We start from the raw sequence: 22484 nt of genomic DNA on the forward strand, positions 1-22484 counted from the left end.
AGTATTGGTGTATATATATATATATATATATATATACACCAATACTGTATATACATACATACATGTATTCATCTATGTTCCACAGAATGGATCATGTTTTTTTTTTAACTTGGCAGCAGTGCTTTCTTGTGTTAAAACATAATGCTTCTCATCAAAATGAAACAGTATCACTTTTTGCTGTCGATTAAATATTTTTCTACCAGCCGTCTGGGTTGTATGCAAGATTCGGCCAGTGGTGAGCACAGACTTTTCTGGATTCCCAGTGTGTATTAATACCCTGTTCTTGTTATCGTGACTTCATAAACATCAGTGTTTGCAAATGTAGATGAAGTAGTGCCTTTCTATCCAACCAGTAGACTCAAAACACTTTACAACACAATCAGCAGCACAGCACTCTGTATACATCTTTACAAAGCTTGTCTGAATAAATCCTTCTATAGAGTCTAATCACATTCTTACACCAGTGAGGCACATAGGAGACAATAAGGGTTTCAGGGTTTTACCCAGGGTCACTTTGACATGTGAATCCAGCCTCACTAGGGAGCACAAGCCAGTGTATCGCTTGTGTCTGTCCCAAGCTCGGGTACATGGTGCACACAGAAGGCATCAGACGTAAAACACTTTTGCTAGAACTAACATGCAACTCCATCCAAACAACACCATAATGGATCGGTTCAGGTCTGGGTTTTGAACTGGTGCTGTTGACAAACAGGGTGCCAGCGGGAATTGTGCTGCTGTTAGTCGAAGACCACGAGGAGGGAAGCATGTCGGGAGAAGAGGGAAGTCAAGAATGTAGGACTGAGGGTTCAACTCTAAATGTGGAGACAATGGCAGGCAAAGGTAGAGAACAGGCTGGCATGATGCAGAGAAGGAAGGTAGATGTTTTATGTGCCCTAGATACCAAGTGGAAGGGCAGCAAGGCTCGCAGTACTGGAGCAGGGTTTAAACAGTGGTGTATTAATATACAAACAGGGTGCTGGTGGAAATTTTAAATCTTTAATGAAACCAGGATGAGGAGTTACAACAACATTTAATTTCCCTCTGGGATCAATAAAGTATTTTTGAAATGAATTGAATTGAATTGTGCTACTGTTAGTCGAAGACCACGAGGAGGGAAACATGCCAGGAAACAGAGGGAGAAGAGGAAAGTCAAGAGCGTAGGACAGAGGGTAAAAACTAAACATAGGGACAAGCCCCACCACCCCCACCACCCATAAAGATCATGACATGTAATAAACTAATAAACAGTTGTATGTGTTTGCACGTGACATATTCACTGCAGTTGGGGGAGTCGCCAAAACATCATAACCCCCTCTCCCCGCAGTACGGCCTCCTGGGACTTTTGTAACTAAAGTTTAATATTGTATTAAATACTAATGCATCCAAATGATCATCATTAGCAAACAGACATGCCTGATTTATTCATGTTACTAAACTCCTGCTAGCAGAGAGCTGAGGATCAGCCACTGCTGGAGCGCGCACAGCCTGTTTGAGTGTCCCTCAGTGAGACTTGCTGTTACTGCTGTTTAAATCTGGAAACTCAATATTCTCTGTGAGAGTCAGTCAGTTTATAGTTTATCATAAATATCTACACATTTAAAAATTTTTACACATGAATACAAAAAGGTTTTTTGGCTATTTGATGTACTAGGTTTGATTACATTTGGAACCATACTATGACAGTAAGTTCCATCCATCCATCCATCCATCCATCCATCCATCCATCCATCCATCCATCCATCCATTATCTTTTACCCGCTTCTTCCTTTTCGGGTTGCAGGGGTCACTGGTGCTTATATCCAGCCATCGCTGTGCGAGAGGCGGGGGACACCGTGGACATGTCTCCAATCCATCACAGAGACACATAGAGACAAACGAGACAAACAACCATTCACTCTCTCACTCACACAATAACATGCATGTTTTTGGTCTGTGGGAGGAAACCGGAGTACCCGGAAAAAACCCACACATGCACAGAGAGAACAGGCAAACTCCACCTAGAAAGGCCCCCCGGACCGGGATTTGAACCGGGGCAACCTGCTCGCTGAGAGACAGCAGCTCTACCAACTGCACCACCGTGCTGCCCATGACAGTAACTTATCTTTAAAATACAAAAAGGCCAGAATCTTAGATTAAATGCTGTAGTTATAAGCTGCACTTATGGGTTTAAAAAGCTCTTACTGTTTATCCTGGTATTGATTTCAGGTCGGATAAACAAACAAACATTTCACATGACATTTGACAAAAGATCAGTTTTTAGTTTTGAACGCCTGTCTCTGCAGCTGATCTCATCCCTCCCGACTCCATCCTCCACTTTGACGTTCTGCTGCTGGACGTTTGGAACCCAGAGGACGGCGTTCAGATCAACACGTACCATTTACCGCCCGTCTGCTCCAGGAAGGTGGAGGTCTCTGACTTCGTCCGCTACCACTATAACGGCACTCTGCTGGACGGGACGCTCTTCGACTCCAGGTTTGTTCGTTGTTTTATATCGATTCATCCGCACCAAATATCCCACAAAGACGAGCCTGACACGCCTGTTCTCTGTTGTAGTCACACTCGCATGCGCACCTACGACACCTACGTCGGGATCGGCTGGCTGATCGCCGGTATGGATCAGGGGCTTCTGGGGATGTGTGTCGGAGAGAGGCGCATCATCACCATGCCTCCGTCACTTGGCTACGGGGAGAACGGAGATGGTGGGTGTTTGCTGCTTTTTCAGGACGTTTGTGTTTGACTGAACCCCCAGCAGGTTTGTGTGTCAGAAATGACATGGATCACAAAATCTGGTGTGATCTGTTAAGAGTATGTGTTGGGGATGACTCGCAGCTACTTCCACAATAAAGTTTAGTTAAATTCCAGTAGAAATGACTGGGGTTGAATAGCTGTGGCAGCCATCTTGAAATAAAGTTGACTCCAAGAGTTATAATTCATGAGATATTTTGCTTACAGACATACAATGCACACACATTTTCTTTTTAATCTGGTAGATTTTTCATTTTAAATAACGCCACCAGTATCAAACAGTTTTCTGATTCGTCACAATTGACTTTTTAAGTAACCTCATTATTTGTGCTTTTCATCGTCTGTCCGTCAGGAAGTGACATCCCCGGTCAGGCGTCTCTGGTGTTTGATGTTGTTCTGTTGGACCTTCACAACCCCAGAGATGGAATCACGGTGACCAATCAAATCGTGCCGGAGTCCTGCACGAGGAAGACGGTCGCAGGAGACTTTGTGCGTTACCACTACAACGGGAGCCTCCTGGATGGGACATTTTTTGATTCCAGGTGTGTTCATCTGAACTATCCTGATGCATGCTCAATAATCCAGGTAGAAAAATCTAAAAAAGTTAAGTCAGATCCTCTGGACATTCAAAAAACAAAATCTGAACCGTTTAACCGCTGCAGTTCCTCAAGTGGCCTCAAGGTGGCAGCATCTGTCTGTGTATGAATGTCTGTAGAGGAGAAACGAAACTAAACCAGATGAATTACATAATGCTGCTTTTTATTTTGTTGTGATTTGCGTAATACAAGTTGTGCAGACAGAAACAAAGTGTAATAATATATATTTTTTCTTATGTTCATATTAAGGCAGTTGGACACTGAGCATTCTCAGCACGACTGTTTGGTTTTGTTTCATTCTTTTTTTCAGCCAGTTTAATGCAACTTTACGTCACAGGACATAACAAGAAATCTGCTTTTATTATTGCTTCTTACATTTTCAGAGTATGTGATCTACTGGTGTATATACAATTATCATAAGGGATCATAAAAAGTGTTTTTTAAGGGTAATATTTTATCAAGGCGTCTGCTTAAATTTTCTGAGCCAACAGATTTTTGGAGTAATAATATTCTCTGCTTGACAGTTACTCTCGCAATCGCACTTACGACACGTATGTGGGTCAAGGTTACGTGATCGCCGGCATGGATGAGGGTCTGATTGGAGTCTGCGTTGGAGAGAAACGCACCATCACCATCCCTCCACATCTCGCCTATGGAGAGGAGGGCACAGGTGTGTGTAATTCCTCTAAAGAACAAAAAACATGTTCATATGTTTAATAATATAAAGTAAACTGATGTATTTCTTTGGCTGATGTTCATCTCTCAGGCTCTAAGATCCCAGGTTCAGCTGTTCTCGTGTTTGATGTTCACATCATCGACTTCCACAACCCTTCAGACAGCACTGAGGTCACCATCACCTACAAACCAGACGAGTGTGAAAAGCAAACCAGGAAAGGAGACTTCATCAAATATCACTACAATGCCTCTCTGTTAGATGGAACACCCATCGACTCCACGTGAGTAAATCACCAAAACATTTTAAGTAATCAACCCCACCACCCCCACTTAGAAGAACTCCTTTACTCCCTACACTGATTCACTTTACCGTCCTGAATCCCGGACACAAACCACTAAATAAACTTTTTTTTTTTTTGCAATGTGCCATCTGATAATCAGCTGATGGGATTACAAATAATTAATCATAACAATATGAATTTAAAAAATCTGATTTTGATTGATGTAGATGAGCCTTTAAAAGCCTTACACTTTGTCAATATGAATTTAAGGAATACTTTAATTGTGTGGATGCTTATGAAGCTTTCATACTATTGTGATCCATTTTTCTTCTTTTCGGTTTTCAGCATCTTTTCTCATTCCACAATTTTTGTGCTATTTCAAAAAATCAAATCAAAACGTTCAGCTCTTTCAGGAGAAGGGTGCTATGACTTTTGGTATTGATGCAACTTTAACTTTTTGAAATATTTAGCCTTTTCTGCCATTTTGTTCCTCATAGGAAATGAATTGAGCTCATTTAACATCCTTCAAATCTTTAGATGTGTTTACAACCTTTTACTGCTCCTTTCACATTTTGTTCTGCTTCAACTTCTTTCAGCTTCTTTCTGCAAATTTAAACATTTTTTCAGCTACTTTCAGCTGCTTTTTCAGCTGTTTTGTGCTGCTTTCAGATTTTTTCTGCTAACTAAAATTTTTTTTGCTTCTTCTAACTTCTGTCTGCTAATTTCAGCTTATTATGCTCCTTTCATCTTATTTATGCAAGTTTCAGCTTTTTCAGGTACTATTTAGCCGTTTTATGCTAATTCCACATGTTTTGAACTCGTTTAAACTTTTTTCAGCCTAATTCAGTAAAAATGTGCTCTCTCCACTTCCTTCTGCTAATTTAAGCTTCTTTCTGCTTTTTTTAGCTACTTTTCAGCAGGGTCTTTTTGGGGGGCAAATCTCTGCTTTTTTCAGATAATTTCCACTTTTTTGTGCTCGTTTCTGCTTCTTTCAGCCAACGTGTTCTTTCTGCTTTCTTCTGCTAATTTAAGCTTGTTCTACCTTTTCAGCTACATTGTTTTAGCTTTTTTTTTTTTTTTGGCTAATTTCAGCCGTTTTCAGATAAATTCAAGCTTGTTGTAATTTCTGCTACTTTCAGCCTAATTAACTTCTTTCTGCAAATTTCAGCTTGTTATGCTCCTTTCAGCTTTTTTTCTGCTAGTTTCAGCTTTGTCTGCTATTTCAGCTACTATTTAGCCGTTTTTTGCTAAATTTAACTTTTTCAGCTAATTCCCTATTTTTTTAGCTCCTTTCAGCTCCTTTCACATCCTTCTGTTAGTTTAAGCTTCTTTCAGCCTTTTCAGCTTTTTTGTTGCTAAATTCAGACCTTTTTATCTAATTTGCTATTTTTTGTGCTCATTTCTGCTTATTTAAACCTAATTCAGCAAATATATGTGTTCTTTTTAGCTTTCTTTTGCTAACTTAGGCTTGTTCTTCCATTTCAGCTACATTTCAGCATGTTTTTTAAGCTAATTTAAGCTGTTTTTCAGCAAGTTCTTTAGCAAAAAGCATTCACACTGCATTTTTACAGGACATGCAGTTTCTCTAGTTATTTGTAATTCAATAAAAACTAAAACCACTCAAGATTTCTTGAGAGATTTCATCTAATAATGGCAACCAGCAGTCCTGACATATGAACAGATTATAAAACAACTCAGACGTAAATACGTATGAGGGTGGGGGTGTCCAGCTGTTTATATATAGTAGACGTTGTACTTTGTATGTCAGATCTTTTCATTTTGTGACTGTGTCTATTTTCTCATTATTCGTTTTTCCTAACGCTTTTTGCATTTTGCTTCTACATATTTTGAGCTATTTCAGCCATTCCTGTATCAAAATGTTCGGCTCATTTAATAAATAGGTGCTATAACCTGTTGTTTATTTATTTATTTTTTTACTTTTGTCATTTTCAATACATTTATTTTATTTACAAATACTTCCCCTTATAAATAGAGATTTAAAACCCATCAAAACATTGTTCTCTGAAATCTGAATGATATACCTGTACATTTACTTTTTTTTTTTTTTGTCTTCCCAAGCTAATTTTAGCTTTTAGCTAGCCTGTTGCTACTTTTAGCTTTTAGCCAATATTTTGCACCTTCTAGCTAGCATTGTGCTACTTTTGGCTTTAAAATATAGATTTTTTTTTCATATTTTAGTTACTGTTTTGCTCCTACTGAAGAGGCTGTTCTAAAAAATAAAAACTGTAATAAAGAGACGACTCAAATGATAGCAAATCATGGTTTTATTGTTACAAACAGCACTTTGGACAGGCTAGCCGAACATTCAAAAATCACACTTGATGCAGTTTTCAAGGTCTTGTTATCACTAACATCCCCACGCACACAATATAATGGAGACAGGACGTTTTAGGACCATTCTGTCCACTTGCTTTCCTAGTCCTCCCTTACCATCAGTTTCCCTTTGTATCGTCTTTTGTTAGACTCAACTCTCGTATAGGTTCACCGTGTTCAAACTATTCTTAGGCCCCCCTCCTTTCTTACATGATCAGATTCAGCTAGTGTTTATCTTTCCTCCCTTCTGCCTACGGCTCAAATTATCGCTGAAGGGCCACATGTTGCACATTCGGCCTGACCTTTCATCTACTTCGTTTCACACTCAGTAGTTCTGCTTCCCCCCACCTGCCTCAGGGTTACACATTTTTGAGTGTGTAAGCTCTAACCATAATGTTCAAAGCACTTTTCCATGTCTTCACTGTTTCCCACTGTTTCTAAAAGAATCGCACGCATTTCTTTCCTGAACCATAAACTGTGATAAACCACTTTCCCTTCTCCTCCAATAAATAGTCTCAAAATTAGGAAGGCATTCTTTCCTTTATTAACTTTTAGCCACTTTTCTGTTTATTATTTTAGCCTTAACAACTCGGTTTCAGCTTCTGCTGCTAATTTCAGCACAGCTGGGTTTTTGAATAAAATGAACTGTCTATTTTTTACATAATTAATTTGTCACTTTGTTAAAAGTGTTGATTAACTTTTCATCTTTACATTTGTTTTGCACGTTTTGATCATTTTACATCAACTGTCAACAATTATGTGTCTTGTTGGTGTTTTCTGTTGTAACAAAGTTTTTGTCTCATTGTGGGACAAACATGCAGGAGGTAAAACGTGCTGTGTGTGTACAACCTGTTATCTTTGCCAAGGGCTAAAAAGGGACAGTAGGAGTGTTTTCATTGTTACAGGACCCTGAGCGAGCATAGTGGGTCAAACCTGCACCACCGACCCACTCCGACTAGAACAAATAGAAAGCATGTTTCTGTAACCATGTTGTGGAAAGATTACTGCATTAATAATATTATTCATCCCTTTTATGTGGCAGCACGGTGGCGCAACTGATAGAGCTGCTGCCTCTCAGCGAGCAGGTCCTTGGTTCAAACCCCGGTCCAGGAGCCCTTCTGGGTGGAGTTTGCATGTTCTCCCCGTGCATGCGTGGGTTTTCTCCGGGTACTCCGGTTTCCTCCCACACACCAAAAACATGCATGTTAGGCTGATTGGTAACTCTAAATTGTCCCTAGGTGTGAGTGAGAGAGTGAATGGTTGTTTGTCTCGTTTGTCTCTATGTGTCCCTGTGATGGACTGGAGACCTGTCCAGGGTGTACCCCGCCCATCGCACAGTGATTGCTGGACATGGGCACCAGCGACCCCCGTGACCCAAAATGGAACAAGCGGGTAAAGAAAATGGATGGATGGATGGATGGATGGATCCCTTTTATGTGTTAAAACATTTTATTTAATTTTAGGTCAGTTACATTTACCTCAACCATTTGTTTTTGTTTTCCACTAAACCCTTGATAAAAATCTTACCTCAAAAAGGCATTTTTTTTCTAAGAAACATGAACAAAACAAACAATTTTCCTCATATAAAAACACCCATATCAAGGGAAACATTCAAATTTGTGCCATCATGTTGTTCTTGTTATTGTTTATGTCAGTGTTTGTCAAACTGGGGTCCCCGGACCACCGGGGGTCTGCGAGTTAGTGCTTGGGGGTCTGCCAAAAATAAATAATTATTTTTCATTTTTACAAGCACATAGATGTTTAACGACCTGTTAAAATACACCAAAATGCAGGAAATCACATCTACTTTATTCATAATTTTCTGGGGGAGGACCCTCAGACACACACATCCCGCCGGCCCACCCGCTATTTGCCTTCTGACATCGATCGATTTACAAATTAAGTCTTGTTACTTGTTTTGACTGCTGCTGTTATGATTCTGTTCCGTTTTATGTAAAGAGTTTTCTGTAATAATTTGAAGAAGTGACAATACATTTATTATGTTCATTATGTGAATAGGTACAGTTTTAAAGTGGTTTTTGATGCGGATAATTTTCTTAAAACTGTAATTTTTGGAAGTTGAAATTAAAAATTTTGTTAATTGTGTCTTGAATGAAAAATACCCCATATTTAAAAGTGTAAAAAATAGTATTAACACTATTAAAAAAACAGATCTTAAGTATTTATGTTGCACAGATTGCATTAAAGAGACAAGTTGAAGAAAATTACTTAATGAACTTAAGGGTTATGAGGGCGTCCCTGAAACTAAAAAGTCTTGGGAACCCCTGACCTGACATCTTATGACTAAAACTACATTTACTTTTCATTTGTCTGTTTATCTAAATTTCTTTCAGGCATAATTATGGAAAGACATATAACATTGTTCTGGGAGCCAACCAGGTGGTCCCGGGGATGGAGGACGGACTGCTGGGCATGTGTGTGGGAGAGAAAAGACACCTTGTTATTCCTCCTCACCTGGCCTATGGGGAGAGAGGAGTCAGTAAGTCGCACACTCATACAAACACAAATGAAGACATTTATTTCTCTAGTAGTTTATCTCTGCTGGTACGTTATAAGAAAGCTGTAAAAATAAATAATGAGACGGTTGTTGTTACGAACTCCTGCCTTAACTTTCATGTATAAACTGGAGTTAATAATGAGCTGACGCTTAAAGGCATAGTTTAAATCTTTGAAGTGGACTTCAGCGACAAGGCCAACCAAAGTGCTGTACAGACAGAAAAACAGGCAACACACAAAGCAATATATAAAATGAGGTAAATCAGAATACGGACATAAAAACGATGCAGATAATATGACGACTAACCAGTGTGGAGCGTACAGGTTCAAAACACAGATCCTCTGGTGTTGAAAGCTACTGAATAATAGTGGGTTTTATTAACCGTTAATATCTTACCTGTTGTAGATAGCTCTTTGAACCCTCTTGGTCCCTCTTATAAATGAGTCCTCGTGGCTCAGTGAGAGTAACCTGTATAAATAGATGTTGAATGAACGGCCTCAGTTTGGAGAAATTGTTTAATTCTTAAAGTTGCAGATCTTCTGGTCCTGCCTGGGACACCTCTTGCCATCAAGATATTTTACTAGACCCCATATTGGATCATGGATGTTGAAGCTGGGATAGGAATAGCATTTCAATGGACTGGTCCCAGCATATGTTTTAAGTCCTTCCCCATCTAAATAAAAAATGGGATGTTGTCCTAATTAAAATAACCCCTATCTCAGATCTTTTTTTTTTTTCCAGCTGTTGACTCTTGCTTTTACCTTGCTGCTGTTAGTTTAAATCCTTTTTTCTAACGTGTAGCTGCAATTATACTTTCATGGTAAAAAAAAAAAATATATATATTATACATTAATTGTACACAGAACAATCAGACTTGAGGTTCGCTTGTGCATTAGACTTAAGTTGGCTTTCTCATATTTGAGGTAGTTCAAAGAGTTTTCCTGAACAGGTAAGATATTAATTGCTTGTAACTGTTTTCACAGAATCCCACATTAAAAGACCTGAACTATTCCTTTAAGCCTGTTTAGTTTTTGTTCTTTAATAATGTTAATACGCTTTTTCCTTGAAAATTAAATGCGTTCCCAAGACGCCTGCATAATTTCCATAATTTCAGTGTTGCTGCTGTTTGAGTTGTTTGTTTCATACTAAGGTCATTCAGATGCTGTAACTTGCTGAACTGTTTAAAACTGTAAGCGTCATGCAAATAAAAATAGATGAATGAGCACGGGGAGGTTTAAATTTTAATTATACTTCCAGTGCCTAATGGATTATATTTCACATGTCTTCATCCGAGCTCTAACCAGATTACAGCTCTACATCTGCCTGTTTGGCTTTCTCCTATCGTGCAACTGTTTCTTCATACAGTTCATGATCCTTTAAATGACTGCAGCTGACTCTTGTATTTTGTCGTAGTTTTTAAGCATTTTATCTCTGTATATCCAACTTTTCAGGGTAAGAGTGCCACAGTCTTGGCAATAGCAAAAATCTTCTTCGCACTGAACGGCATGAAAGACGCATTAACCCCATCAGTTTTGTGTCTGTGTGTGCAGCTGATGAAGTTCCAGGAAGTGCTGTGATGGTGTTTGATACTGAGCTGGTTGATATGGAGGAAGGCCTTCCTGAAGGCTATATGTTTATCTGGAACGACGAGGTGTCACCGGACCTTTTTGGAGAGATGGACAAAGACAAGAACAACCAGGTGGAGCCCTCGGAGGTACGCAGTCATCTACTTTTCTTACTGTTGTTAAATGTAAATCAACATAATTAATTCCTCTGTTTGCTTTTGACTTATTTCCTCGTTGCCTCCACAGTTTACCGGCTACATCATGCATCAGGTGAACGAGGGCAAAGGCCGTCTGGCTCCCGGCTTCGACCCTTACCGCATAATCGACAACATGTTCTCTAACCAGGACCGCAACGGAGACGGAAAGATCACAGAGGCAGAGTTCAAACTCAAAGCAGACGAAGCTGCGAGTCACGATGAGCTATGACGGGACGGAGGGGGAGAACGGATCAGGGGGAAGGAGGAAGGGTCAAATAGTTGAGGGAATGGCAGCGTAAATATTGTAGGGGAGGGGGGTAGTTTTTTTATTTTATTTTGTAGACTGTTATTATGATCAAAAACAATCAAGACTGATGGGAGAAAAGTGTGTAGGATGTAGAAACATAAAAATTATATTAGGAAGAAAGATTTTTATAACATTTAATTTGAGGACTGTGATGGCGGTGACTTTCCCTTTTACCTCCTTGTTCATCAGGTCTTTGTTTTATGTGACTTGTATTTTATTTTGAAGGGTATAAAAGCACTCCTGTGTGAGCGAACAAGCCAACACTTTAATCCATCCTCTACAATCCTCACGCTTTTGACTTTTCCAGAGTTGTTAAACTATTTTTATATTTGACTGTCTTCCTGGAGAAAGGTGTCCAAGATCGTCTGTTTAATGCGAAGGCACAAAGCAGATCAGCATTTTATTTCAGCTCATAATTTTCACAGTTTTTTCGTTTGGTGTTTACTGCTGTTCACAGTCATCTACAGAACACTGGGAGGCCTGATGTCCTCACGTGTTGGGGCTTTGAAATCCTTTCAAACGCGTTTGGTTGCTTGTTTCTGACTCCAGATCTCAGACGCAGATTAAAAGGTTGCGTGCGTGATAGACCGTGACTTGTTTTATGTGCTTATGTGTGTGTAAAAGAGAAATGTATGTGATATTTTGTTGTTGTTATGTTTAATTCACAAGAAAGCCAAGGCTTGATGGTGATAAATTTCATTCCATTAAATGACCTGACCTTAAATCGTCTTTTCTTTTGCTCTTGAACATGTTCATTTGTCTATTTATTTTATATGTGGTTGATTTTGAGGGATTCAAAATTAAATTAATTAATATTTACTAGGACTATAGTTCATCTTGGTTTTAATCGTGTTATTTTTGCCCTGCAGCCCAAGTCTTGGAGAACTCTTATGCTGGTTGATTAGTTGAACCCAGTGTGCAGACAGATGCAGGAACTCAAAGATGAAAATAAAGAATTTCTAATTTATTAAATAAGGAACACAAAAGTGGGCAGCCCGGTGGTGCAGTTGGTAGAGCTGCTGCCTCTCAGCGAGCAGGTTACCCTGGTTCAAATCCCGGTCCTGGGGCCTTTCTGGGTGGAGTCTGCATGTTCTCTCTGTGCATGCGTGGGTTTTCTCTGGATACTCCGGTTTCTTCCCACAGACCAAAAACATACATGTTAGTCTGATTGGTAACTCTAAATTGTTCCTAGGTGTGTGAGAGAGTGAATGGTTGTTTGTCTCTATGTGTCCCTGTGATGGACTTGTGATCTGTCCAGGGTGTCCCTCGTCCCTTGCACAGCGATGATGACATGGGCACCAGTGACCCCGGCGACTCGAAAAAGGAAGAAGTGGGTAAAAGAACATAGATGGAAGGAACACAAAAGTTTGGTGTGGCAGCAGAACTTGCATACATCGAGGGATCATGGAGACAGAGGAAGACAGAACATAACGCTGTACAAGACAATCCGTGGACGGGAACAATAAAGGAACGCAGAATATAACAACATGCTAACAAGGAAATAATTACAAACACCTGGGGGAGGACAGTGAGGGACAGGTACAACAGGAGTTGGCAACACAAGGGAAGCACGCTGAGGAAAAATGGACAGAGGACACAAGAAAATCACACATAACACACAGATCCTCTTCCCCACTCTGTCCAACTGCTGCAAGATTGTCATCCATTATCTTTTACTCGCTTTTTCCATTTTGGGTCATGGGGGTCGCCAGTGCCCATGTCCAGCAATCACTGTGCGAGGGGCGGGTACACCCTGGACAGGTCTCCAGTCCATGACAGGGACACATCTCTCTCACTCACACTTATGGACAATTTAGAGTTACCAATCAGCCTAACATGCATGTTTTTGGTCTGTGGGAGGAAACCGGAGTACCCGGAAAAAACCCACGCATGCACGGAGAGAACATGAAAACTCCACCTAGAAAGACCCTCGGACCGGGATTTGAACCAGGGACCTGCTCGCTGAGAGGCAGCAGGTCTACCAGTTGGGCCGCCGTGCTGCCTGTGGTGGAATCCACCTTATTATAATATTATAGTTATTATAGTCATTAATGGTTGTCGGACGCATGCGTCTGCTGACGCAGTGGCTGGGTCCAGTTTAGCTTCAGGTGGGTCGCTGGCAGGGATCCATCTGGACTTTTTTTAATCGCTTTTAACCGTTGGATCATCAGCCGCACGTCCACTGATGCAATCAAAAGCCCGACACCGACCCGGCCCGCCCATCCAGCACATTATTTTGGCTCAGCCCGACCCGAATTTCGGGTTGGGCCAGGGTTAGAAATGACAGCTCTACGAGCTGCTCGACTGCGACTAGTCGACTAGTCTGTTCAACCCTTAGTGGGATTTAGAGATAGTTTTGCGTGCACTAGTTAAAGCACCATTTTTACCTATAGATCAAATATTTAAGTTTCTGTTGTTTAAAACAGCACTTCTGTTAGCTCTGACGTCAGCAAAGAGAGTGAGCGATTTGTCTGCACTGTCCGTGGCTTCTTCATGCCTCAGAATCCAAGGAGACAGCAGCTGAGCGGTGCTGCGTCCAAATCATCTCCTGCTACGTTGTGCTCTCAGCTGCATTACGCAAATCTGAGCACTTGTTTGTGCATTTCAGAGATCAGCCTCAAGGACGCCCTCAGTCTGCTCAGCACCTGTCACACTGGTTGTGCGAGGCATATAGCTTTTCTGGACCTCAGCCTCCAGACGGGCTCAGGGCTCATTCCACTAGAGGAATTTCAGTCTCCATGGATCTGCACGGAGCAGTATCAGTGCAGGACATTTGTACTGCTGCGTCATGGTCCTCGCTGAGTCCATTCATCCATTTTTATTTACATGATTCTTCTAGCTTTTCCCTGACTCACTCTGTCTGTCCTCAGAGTTCTGTCAGAGTGACAACGCAGATGTTTTCACTGAAGATCTCCAATCAGCCTGTTCTCACAGCCACAGGATTTGATCCTCCAGCCTTCAGACTGACACAGAGATTATACTCTTTCTGCTGCTCAGCGCGTCTCAGGCGCACAGATTCAGCGGTGCATAATCACACATGAACCAAAGGATCAATATGGATTGTTTCAAGCAGATACCTGTGTGATTGTGGTTCTGAACTGACACAGCAAGGCATATATAGACTACATCCTGCTTCGCCTTTAACCCACTAGTGATAGCCTAAAAGTGCAAAGCCTATACGAAACAGAACGTTGGTTACGTACTGTAACCCCAGATTCTATGAGTTTAGGTGCAGCCCTTTAAAACCTGGGCCTCACTGGTAAATGGCTAGAAAAAAAAAACATTATTGGGAGTTGGTCTCAGGGCATTTTATACAGATCAGGGTGGGGCCCACACAGCAGGTGGGCGTGGATCAAAGTTTTCAGTGCTGAGCTGTGTGCGAGGGGTAGAACCACTAGCGACAACCTTAAAGTGCTGCTCCTATACTCATAGAATATGGGGTTACAGCACAGAATCAGAATAAATGTTATCGTTGCACCGAGATACAACGAGAATATGTATGTAAGGTCATCCGAAAGATGCACGTAGTGCACAAAGCTGCTATTATAAAAAGCGTGGCCCTCATTATTCTTATTCAGAATAATATTTTGCTTAGATGAGAAAAGGAAAGAAAACATGAGGAGAGACGGTACAAAAAAAGATCTCTCACGCCGTGTCCTAGACAGGGCACGATTTGAGGCATCAAATAAACCTACCACATACCCATAGCACATAAATAGACATTATACATGAACATATAGGCCGGTGAAGACATTGAATTCTTAAGGGAAAGTTGGAGCATAGTCCAGAGCCCCTCCTCTCAACCATTGTCAAGATAAGAGGTGACATTCATCATCAGCTCGGTTGAGGTTCTGTCACATGACCACGGCCTTGGGGAAGGCAGGGGTGAGGAGACAGACAAAGCATCTTTGTTTTTGTTTTTTTCAAAGCATGCCTTTTAAAGTCTCGCTGGTATATATTCCTCTGATGGAAACTTCAAACAGCCGAATTGATCCTTTACGCCGAAAGTCGAGCTCACAGCTTCTCCAAGATTATTCCCACCTTCATGTGCGCTGCTAGAGAGACCGCAGTCCTGATAACAGCTGTTCCAGCTCTCTGACACAATCGCACATAATTCAGTCTGAGCACTGTCAAGCTTCGACACATCCACACAGATTTGTAGACAATCCAGAATTCACCAGCCAAACAGCAAAAAAAAAAACAGTTGTCATCATGAATCCAATTTGTTTCCATCGAGGTAAGAGGGTCCTCCTTACCCTGACTCCTATCGAGAGAAGTTGATCAATTTTGTATGTTTCTTTTTCAGCCTTTTTATCTCATCTTTCAGTTCTTTCATTGTGCTGCGCAGAGCCTCAATTTCATCCGACCAGGTGGACAGTCCCTCTTCAACATCCTTAACAGTCCGTTTTACCTGGTCAGTTTCTGTTCTGAATGTCGTGTTGCTGTTAGCCACCTCCGCTCTCACTGCTTGAAGCTCACCCACGAGATTCACTGCAAGGGCGGCTTTCGTTTCCGATTTAATCACCGCAGAGATTTTTGCTTTTATTGAAGCCAGAATGTCCAAGTTCAGGGTCGATACGTCCGTCTCTCTGGAATCTGATGTGGGTGGAGCTGAGTCCTTGGCTTTAAAAGTACCATGGTCCAAGGTGGTGTTGGGCCCAGTGGCCACAGAATCCATATACTTATCTTTCTTCAAATTTGTCGCCATTATACAGATTTGCCAAATCAATTAAATAACAATGTTGAATACTGGAGCAAAGGTAGTGAGAATATCTTCATGTAAGGAAGTTCTCAGGCAGTACTGGCAGGAGCTTGTTAATATGAGCATACACCAACGCCACCATCTTGTCTTCCCACAGAAATGGACTTTTAACATGGCTTTGTGTAATGTGGTTCTGTTTTGTTATGGTTAGCGCTTACACACTCAATTATGTGAAATCTTACAAAGAAGAAGTTGTGCAATGTTGTGCCATTAGAGGCCGCTGGTTGGATAACAGAAAAAGTTGAACCCAAAATGCAGAACATTTGATGCAAAGCTAACACATGATGCCAGATGCAAACCACATGTTCATTATTAGGAAAGTCCCGTACAAAAGTCCCTATATGATTTAACTTTTTTGGATTTTTCTACCTGGATTATTGAGCGTGCATCAGGATATCCCTATATGATAGATCATGGTAGACCAATCAGAAATGATGGATGAAATAATATTGATAATTGATAAACACAATGACTTTTAACATTCTGTTGCCTCCAGTTTCCTGTTTGATAAAGCTTCTAATGGTATATCACTTACTTCTACAAGTCACACATCAGTAAACCATACCTTATCATTTTCACCATTCTCTGTCAGTGAGGTTACTAAACTGTTACAGGAAGTTAACTGAAGGAAGATGTGACCACGGCTGTCTGCACGTTGTAGCTGTAGAAGAGGAAGTTACAAATTTAGTGTGCATAATAATTCTGCAACTAAAGTGTAAAAATTGAGCACAAAATTATGTTTTTTGTTCGTTTCTGATTTTAAAAAGGCCTTTTTGAAATAACCCTCCAACTTAATCTATTTTTCTTTTTTTGTGCCTTATAATAATAAAAAATTATAACATAACAAAAAGACCACGTAAAATTACGTGACCAAAATACTGTAAATAGAAATGTTAAATATGCTTAAATATTTATTAGGTAAACAAACTATTTATAACTGTTTTTAAAAATAATCTAAAGTTTCAGTCAATCACACATTGTTTGTTTTTGTTTGTTTATTTGTTGTGTCTTCAAATTTTCTAAAACAAAGTCTTAAAATTTTCATTTTCTTAAACATGAGGGACGTGAGTTAAAAAAAAAACACGGGCGTTACACTGCGCATGCGCAGTTTGTAGCCTTGCGGCGCCATAGCAACCAGAATAGCCGTCGATCGACAACATGGTGTGTAATTTCTGCACGTTTTCTTTGCTATTTGGTGATTTAGTTGGTAGTAGCTGTTAACATCTGATTAAACATGTAACCCCCTCCATTTAGAGACTCGATGAATCGTAGCATGTAATAACGGTGCAGCTATAAGCTAATTTTATTAGCAAATTAGCTTAAATCTGGCTAAAGATCTGCTCATTTGGGGACTGCCATGCAATGGCAGGTATCTATTATTCTACACCTCGGAAGAGTGTCTACATTCCCATCTCCGTTAATGTGGCCCGAACCACAGCGTCTACCCCCACAAAAGTTATATCAAAACGACTGGCTCGGCCCCATGATGTGTGCTATTACTTTTATTGGCATTTCGAGTTACCATGGCGACGTAATTTACGAACAAAGACGCAATATTTCACCAACTCCAGGAACTAGTTGGTGACTGCCCACTTATTATTCTACACCTGAAAAGCGTATCTTTTTCCACTTTAATGCGGCCCGAACCGCAACGTGGACCCCCACAAAAGCTATATCAAAACGACAGGCCCGGCTCCGGGAAGTGTGCAATTACTTTTATTGGCATTCGCAGTTACCATGGCGACATATTTTGCTAAGAAAAATGCCAAATTTCCCCATAGGAAATGAATAGGAGAAAACTTTTCACAGAAACTGAGTAACATATGGAGCCATTTTGGTTCAACATGCATGGAAGGCACCTATTATTACCTATTATCACCTATTATTATTATTAATTAGTAATATTAATAATAAATATTCATTTTTAATTATTGATGTTAATAATGATCTATTTTAATATCAATAATTTTTCATATTAATAAGTAATATTTAATATTAATACTAATTATTGGTGCAAATATTGTTAATATTGATTATTAGTATTTTTTAATAATTAATAAATTAACAATATATAAATAATTAATAACTGTATTAATAATATTAATAATTAGTATTTATGATTATTATTAATAATAATCATTCATATTAATATTTATTATTAATAATAATTTAATAATAAATAGGCAGTCCCCGTCAAAGTTTCTCCAGGAACTTTCTAGTTTTGGAGCTACGAGCCACGAGCTCGTCCTTATAATGAACGCCATACATTATAAATGTATGTTGTGTGTAGCGGCTCAGAAGCAGAAATATAAATTACCACTGTAGAGTTCAATATCTGTAGGTTGTTTGTGTTCGCTGTGCAAGCTTGTTTTTGATAACCAGCACAGTTTTCCATCAGTTTCCTGTGATGTTTTCAGGCCAAAGCAACGACTTTGAGAGAAGCGTTGAGTAAATGGGTGAGTTGTAAACAGACACTAAACTGGGCAATATTCATGTTGCCTGTTTTTGCAGGTGTCAAGTTGTTCAGTTGAGCAAAAGCATAAAGTCTTGTGTTTGTGTACAGGAAAAAAAGACAGGAGCGAAAGCGAGTGAAGCTAAAGACATCAAGCTGTACGGTCAGGTTCCTCCTATAGAGAAAATGGATTCTTCTCTTTCCTCGCTCACCAGCTGCGAGTAAGTGCTGTCCTGATGTTTTGTCCTTAATCTTTTATTGATGTCAAAAGATCTTTGATACGTTTACTTGTAAATGTTTTAATTTATCCTCCTCAGGAAGCTGTCGCTGTCCACAAATTGCATTGAGAAAATATCCAACCTCAATGGTTTCAGTGAGTATAATGATAGTGTAAATTCTGTTTGTATAACATCACACAAGAGTGTTTTCTTTTTAGATTAAATGTCTCTTTAATTTATTGTGTGTCCTTCCAGAGAACTTGAGGATATTGTCTTTAAGCAGAAATAATATAAAGACACTTGCTGGGCTGGTAAGTTACATACAAACCATAATATTATATAAGCTACTGTATATAATCAGTCTCTGAAAGTTTATTTTTTGCTTCAGTTTTGCTCCTGTGAGTGTGTGTGTGTTTTCGCAGGAGGCTGTAGGACACACATTAGACGAATTATGGATTTCCTATAATTTGATAGAGAAGCTGAAAGGAATCAACTCCATGATGAAATTAAAAGTCCTGTATATGTCCAACAACCTGGTCAAAGACTGGGGTGCGTTACATTTTAAGCTCAGACAGTGGAATTAATTTAAAACACATTATTTTTATTGTAGCAATGTCTTCTGTTTGGTTCTCTATTTGTTGGTTGTTGTGGCAGTCAGTTTTATACAGTTTGTGTTTTCTGTTTCATGTAGCAGAGTTTGTGAGGCTTGCTGACCTGCCATGCTTAGCGGAGCTGATTTTTGTTGGAAATCCCCTGCAGGAGAGGCATGTTTCAGAGGGGAACTGGATGGAGGAAGCCTGTAAAAAACTTCCTAACCTGAAGAAACTAGATGGTGAGAATATTAAACAGTTGTTTATATGAAAATTATAAAAAATACTGTTAATGCTAATTTTTAACCAATTTTAAGATTTTGTCTATTTTAAATAAAAGCGCTTTTATTTTTCAAGAAGGCTTATAACAAATTGAATTGATCTTACAGTACAGATAATGCACCAGTTCAGAGTTTGTTTTTCTGAACCAGACAGTTTATACTGTTATATATTACATTACATATTAATCTTATGAGGATCACATGACAAGATAATTTCAAGTGGAAAGTTCTCTGTACTTTTCCCAACGTAAGTTCATAGAAATTCTTCATTACTTTTCCGAAAGATGCTCTTTGATTTTATAAATTCAGTTTTATCATCTATGACAACAATTAATCCACATCTTGCTGCAGGGTCTTTATTTAATCTCCTGGTCCTCTGGTGTAGAATGAAACCAACCAATTTGTTGGTACATTACTAATAAAAATATATGTTGAATGTAGATTAAACCAACATCTTAGAAGAAAACGGCTCTTAACTTTGCCGAAGAGTCATAAATACCTTAAACTCACATCACATACATTTCACACAATTGAAGCACTGAATGCAACATCAAATCAAATCAATTTTATTTATATAGCACATTCAAAAACAGCTGCCATTGGCCAAAGTGCTGCACATTATACAAATAGACAAAACCAATCACAAGAGACCACATAAACAAGCAAAATAAAAACAGTTAAAAATATGATAAAATTTTAAACCATTAAAAATAAAGGTAAGCGCTTATGCTTATTAAAAGCCAAGGAATACACATGTTTTAAGATGAGACTTAAAAACACAGAAGAGTTGAGGCCTGTCTGATATGAAGGTGCAGCTGGTTCCACAGTTCAGAAGCTACAACTGAAAAGGCCCGATCACTTCTGTGAACCAGCCTGGACCTCGGGAAAACTAAAAGTGGATCTTGATCATTAGATCTAAGGGATCTGGAGGGAAGCTGCAGGAGGTCAGACAGGTATATAGGATCCTGTCCATTCTGGGCCTTTATATGTCATAATAAATAAAATAAAACTTTAAAGTCAATTCTGAAATGAACAGGGAGTCAAGAAAGAAAAGCGAGCAGCGGGGAAAAGACATTTCTCTAACAGTATTCCCCAAAAAAGTAAAGTAAAAAATGGTTTAGTTCACCTGTTGTTGCATAATTAATTAGTACTATCTAACTTAGACAGCCTTCTAATGTTCACTACCAGTCATAAACTGATGAGTCAAAGAGATGCTGGAGTCCGATGTGTGATTTAAAGGTTTATTCATTGACCCGACAAAATACAAATCAGCAAACAAACCTAGAGTCAAGGTCTCAGGTAACATTCACTAACTGTCAAGTCTCAATACAACATGTTCTGTAGGTTTTAGATTCTCCTCCCCACCGAGCGATCGACTCCTCCCTGGAGACCTGGAAGGTCTCCATGCTTTTTCGTGACACCATTACTGTAGTTTCCTCTTCTCTCCCTTCTTGTGAAATACCTATAACACCATTGTTTTCTACATCTTTTCCCACATAACACCCTCTGTGACACCATTACAATGCATTGTTGTTCAATTTAAAAATATATATTACAATATCAGATCACCCGCCGATTACGATACATGAAATCAATGTTCTTTCGTGCCCCATAAACTTATTGTGAGTACATCAGTTGAAGGAAAACGTATACGGTACTTTTGAGTTTTAAATGCAGCCTTGTCAGCTTCATCCTTGTAAGTACATGCTGTCCTTTTAACCAGCTCCACCCTGATTGTTTTTTACATTCTCTGCTCAGTTTTTTTTTTGAGCACCCTCATACAGCTGTTCCAACAACCTTCACATACAGTGTCTGACAGTCAAGGCTAATCGAAAACAAACGTTTCCTAACATAATATTTTTAGACTAAGTATAACACGATGTCAGCGCCATAATATCAGTGCTCCTACACGTTACATACATCCTTTACTCATAAATAGTGAAAGTAAACACACGTATGAACTTAACAGTTTCCTGTGGGAAGCTGAATGGAAAATTGTAGGAATGTAAATGTTAAGGAAAACGACTCAGAGGTTCAAGAAAATAAAAAGCAAAAATAACAATGTTGCTTTTGAGCAAGCAGTTGTTTTTGGACATCTGTGTAATTGGTTGTTTCATTTTTTGTTTCAGGAACAGTGGTCATCAAACATGATGTGGAGCAGGGAGAAGGAAAGAGCTGAGAAGATGAGCGTCCATCTGAACGTCTTCCTTTTTAAATTTTTTTTTTTATATATATTTTTGTCATGGTGCTCCTGGTTTTGCATGAAAACATTCAAAAGGAATGAGTGCTGCTGACCAACAATCACAAAATGTCAACAAAAAATAGACACTATGCATTTAGGATAAAATAAGATTTATACATGGTCTTACAGTAACTACATGAATTGTATTTTTAAACGGAATTTACAGTTTACAGCTTGGAGGTAAAGTTCTGTTTGTGTAGCAAAAACAAACAACTTAAGTGTCCTTCATAGGAAACATTACAGCGCAGTATAGCACATAAATTAAAGAGCTCAAACTTCTTTGTGGACCAAATGCTGATCAGGCAAGAAGATATGATTAGAAAAAAATGATGTGCCTGTCAACAAAAATAGAAGATTCAGTTTAAACAGCCAACATTTTCAAGTATTTGCTGAAATAAAGCGTTATAAGAAAAATCTTACCTCTACGATGGAGTTAGGTCTTTTAAAACAAATATTCCACAAACAACAAAGATGACTTTTGGGTCCAATGTGGAGCAAACAAAGCACAATGTGACAACGTGATTTACCGTAACATCAGGGAACAAAAGGCTACTGTGTTGACATGCTTATTTGTTTCTGAAGCTGCCGTTCCCTTTATTTTTAGTAAGGTAATGCATGTAGCTTATTTTAATATCCACTGGTGTTTGTACTCTGATGTCTGTTTTGACGTATTCTGGTTTCTGTACTTACATGTTACATGTTAAAGATGTTAAATATTTGA

General features: G+C 39.3%; 2 protein-coding genes across 2 annotated transcripts in view; both read left to right on the forward strand.

Moving 5' to 3' along the window:
• The window catches only part of fkbp9 (FKBP prolyl isomerase 9), a 13126-nt gene extending 1970 nt beyond the window's left edge, over positions 1–11156 (forward strand). The window contains exons 3-10 of the mRNA XM_037693459.1: positions 2283–2472; positions 2554–2699; positions 3098–3287; positions 3866–4011; positions 4108–4297; positions 8986–9131; positions 10700–10863; positions 10961–11156. Coding sequence (XP_037549387.1) covers positions 2283–2472; positions 2554–2699; positions 3098–3287; positions 3866–4011; positions 4108–4297; positions 8986–9131; positions 10700–10863; positions 10961–11140 — 1352 coding nt within the window. The 3' untranslated portion in view covers positions 11141–11156. The remainder of the gene's footprint in view (positions 1–2282; positions 2473–2553; positions 2700–3097; positions 3288–3865; positions 4012–4107; positions 4298–8985; positions 9132–10699; positions 10864–10960) is intronic.
• Positions 11157–18558: 7402 nt separating this feature from the next.
• Positions 18559–22183, forward strand: dnal1 (dynein, axonemal, light chain 1). The gene is made up of 6 exons (XM_037692795.1): positions 18559–18653; positions 18750–18805; positions 18906–18961; positions 19073–19199; positions 19342–19482; positions 21651–22183. The coding sequence occupies exons 1-6, from the start codon at positions 18619–18621 to the stop codon at positions 21698–21700; spliced, it is 465 nt and encodes a 154-aa protein (XP_037548723.1). The 5' UTR covers positions 18559–18618; the 3' UTR covers positions 21701–22183.
• Positions 22184–22484: the final 301 nt, after the last annotated feature.

The sequence above is a fragment of the Nematolebias whitei genome, chromosome 19, assembly GCF_014905685.2.
Source record: "Nematolebias whitei isolate Nwh7 chromosome 19, NemWhi1, whole genome shotgun sequence".
Taxonomy (NCBI): domain Eukaryota; kingdom Metazoa; phylum Chordata; class Actinopteri; order Cyprinodontiformes; family Rivulidae; genus Nematolebias; species Nematolebias whitei.

Excerpts from the sequence above, each read along its gene's own strand:
- dnal1 (XM_037692795.1), top strand. The coding sequence starts at position 18,619 with ATGGATTCTTCTCTTTCCTCGCTCACCAGCTGCGA. Across the intron at positions 18,806-18,905 it reads ATCCAACCTCAATGGTTTCA|AGAACTTGAGGATATTGTCT; the intron begins GTGAGTATAATG and ends GTGTCCTTCCAG. Across the intron at positions 18,962-19,072 it reads TAAAGACACTTGCTGGGCTG|GAGGCTGTAGGACACACATT; the intron begins GTAAGTTACATA and ends GTGTTTTCGCAG.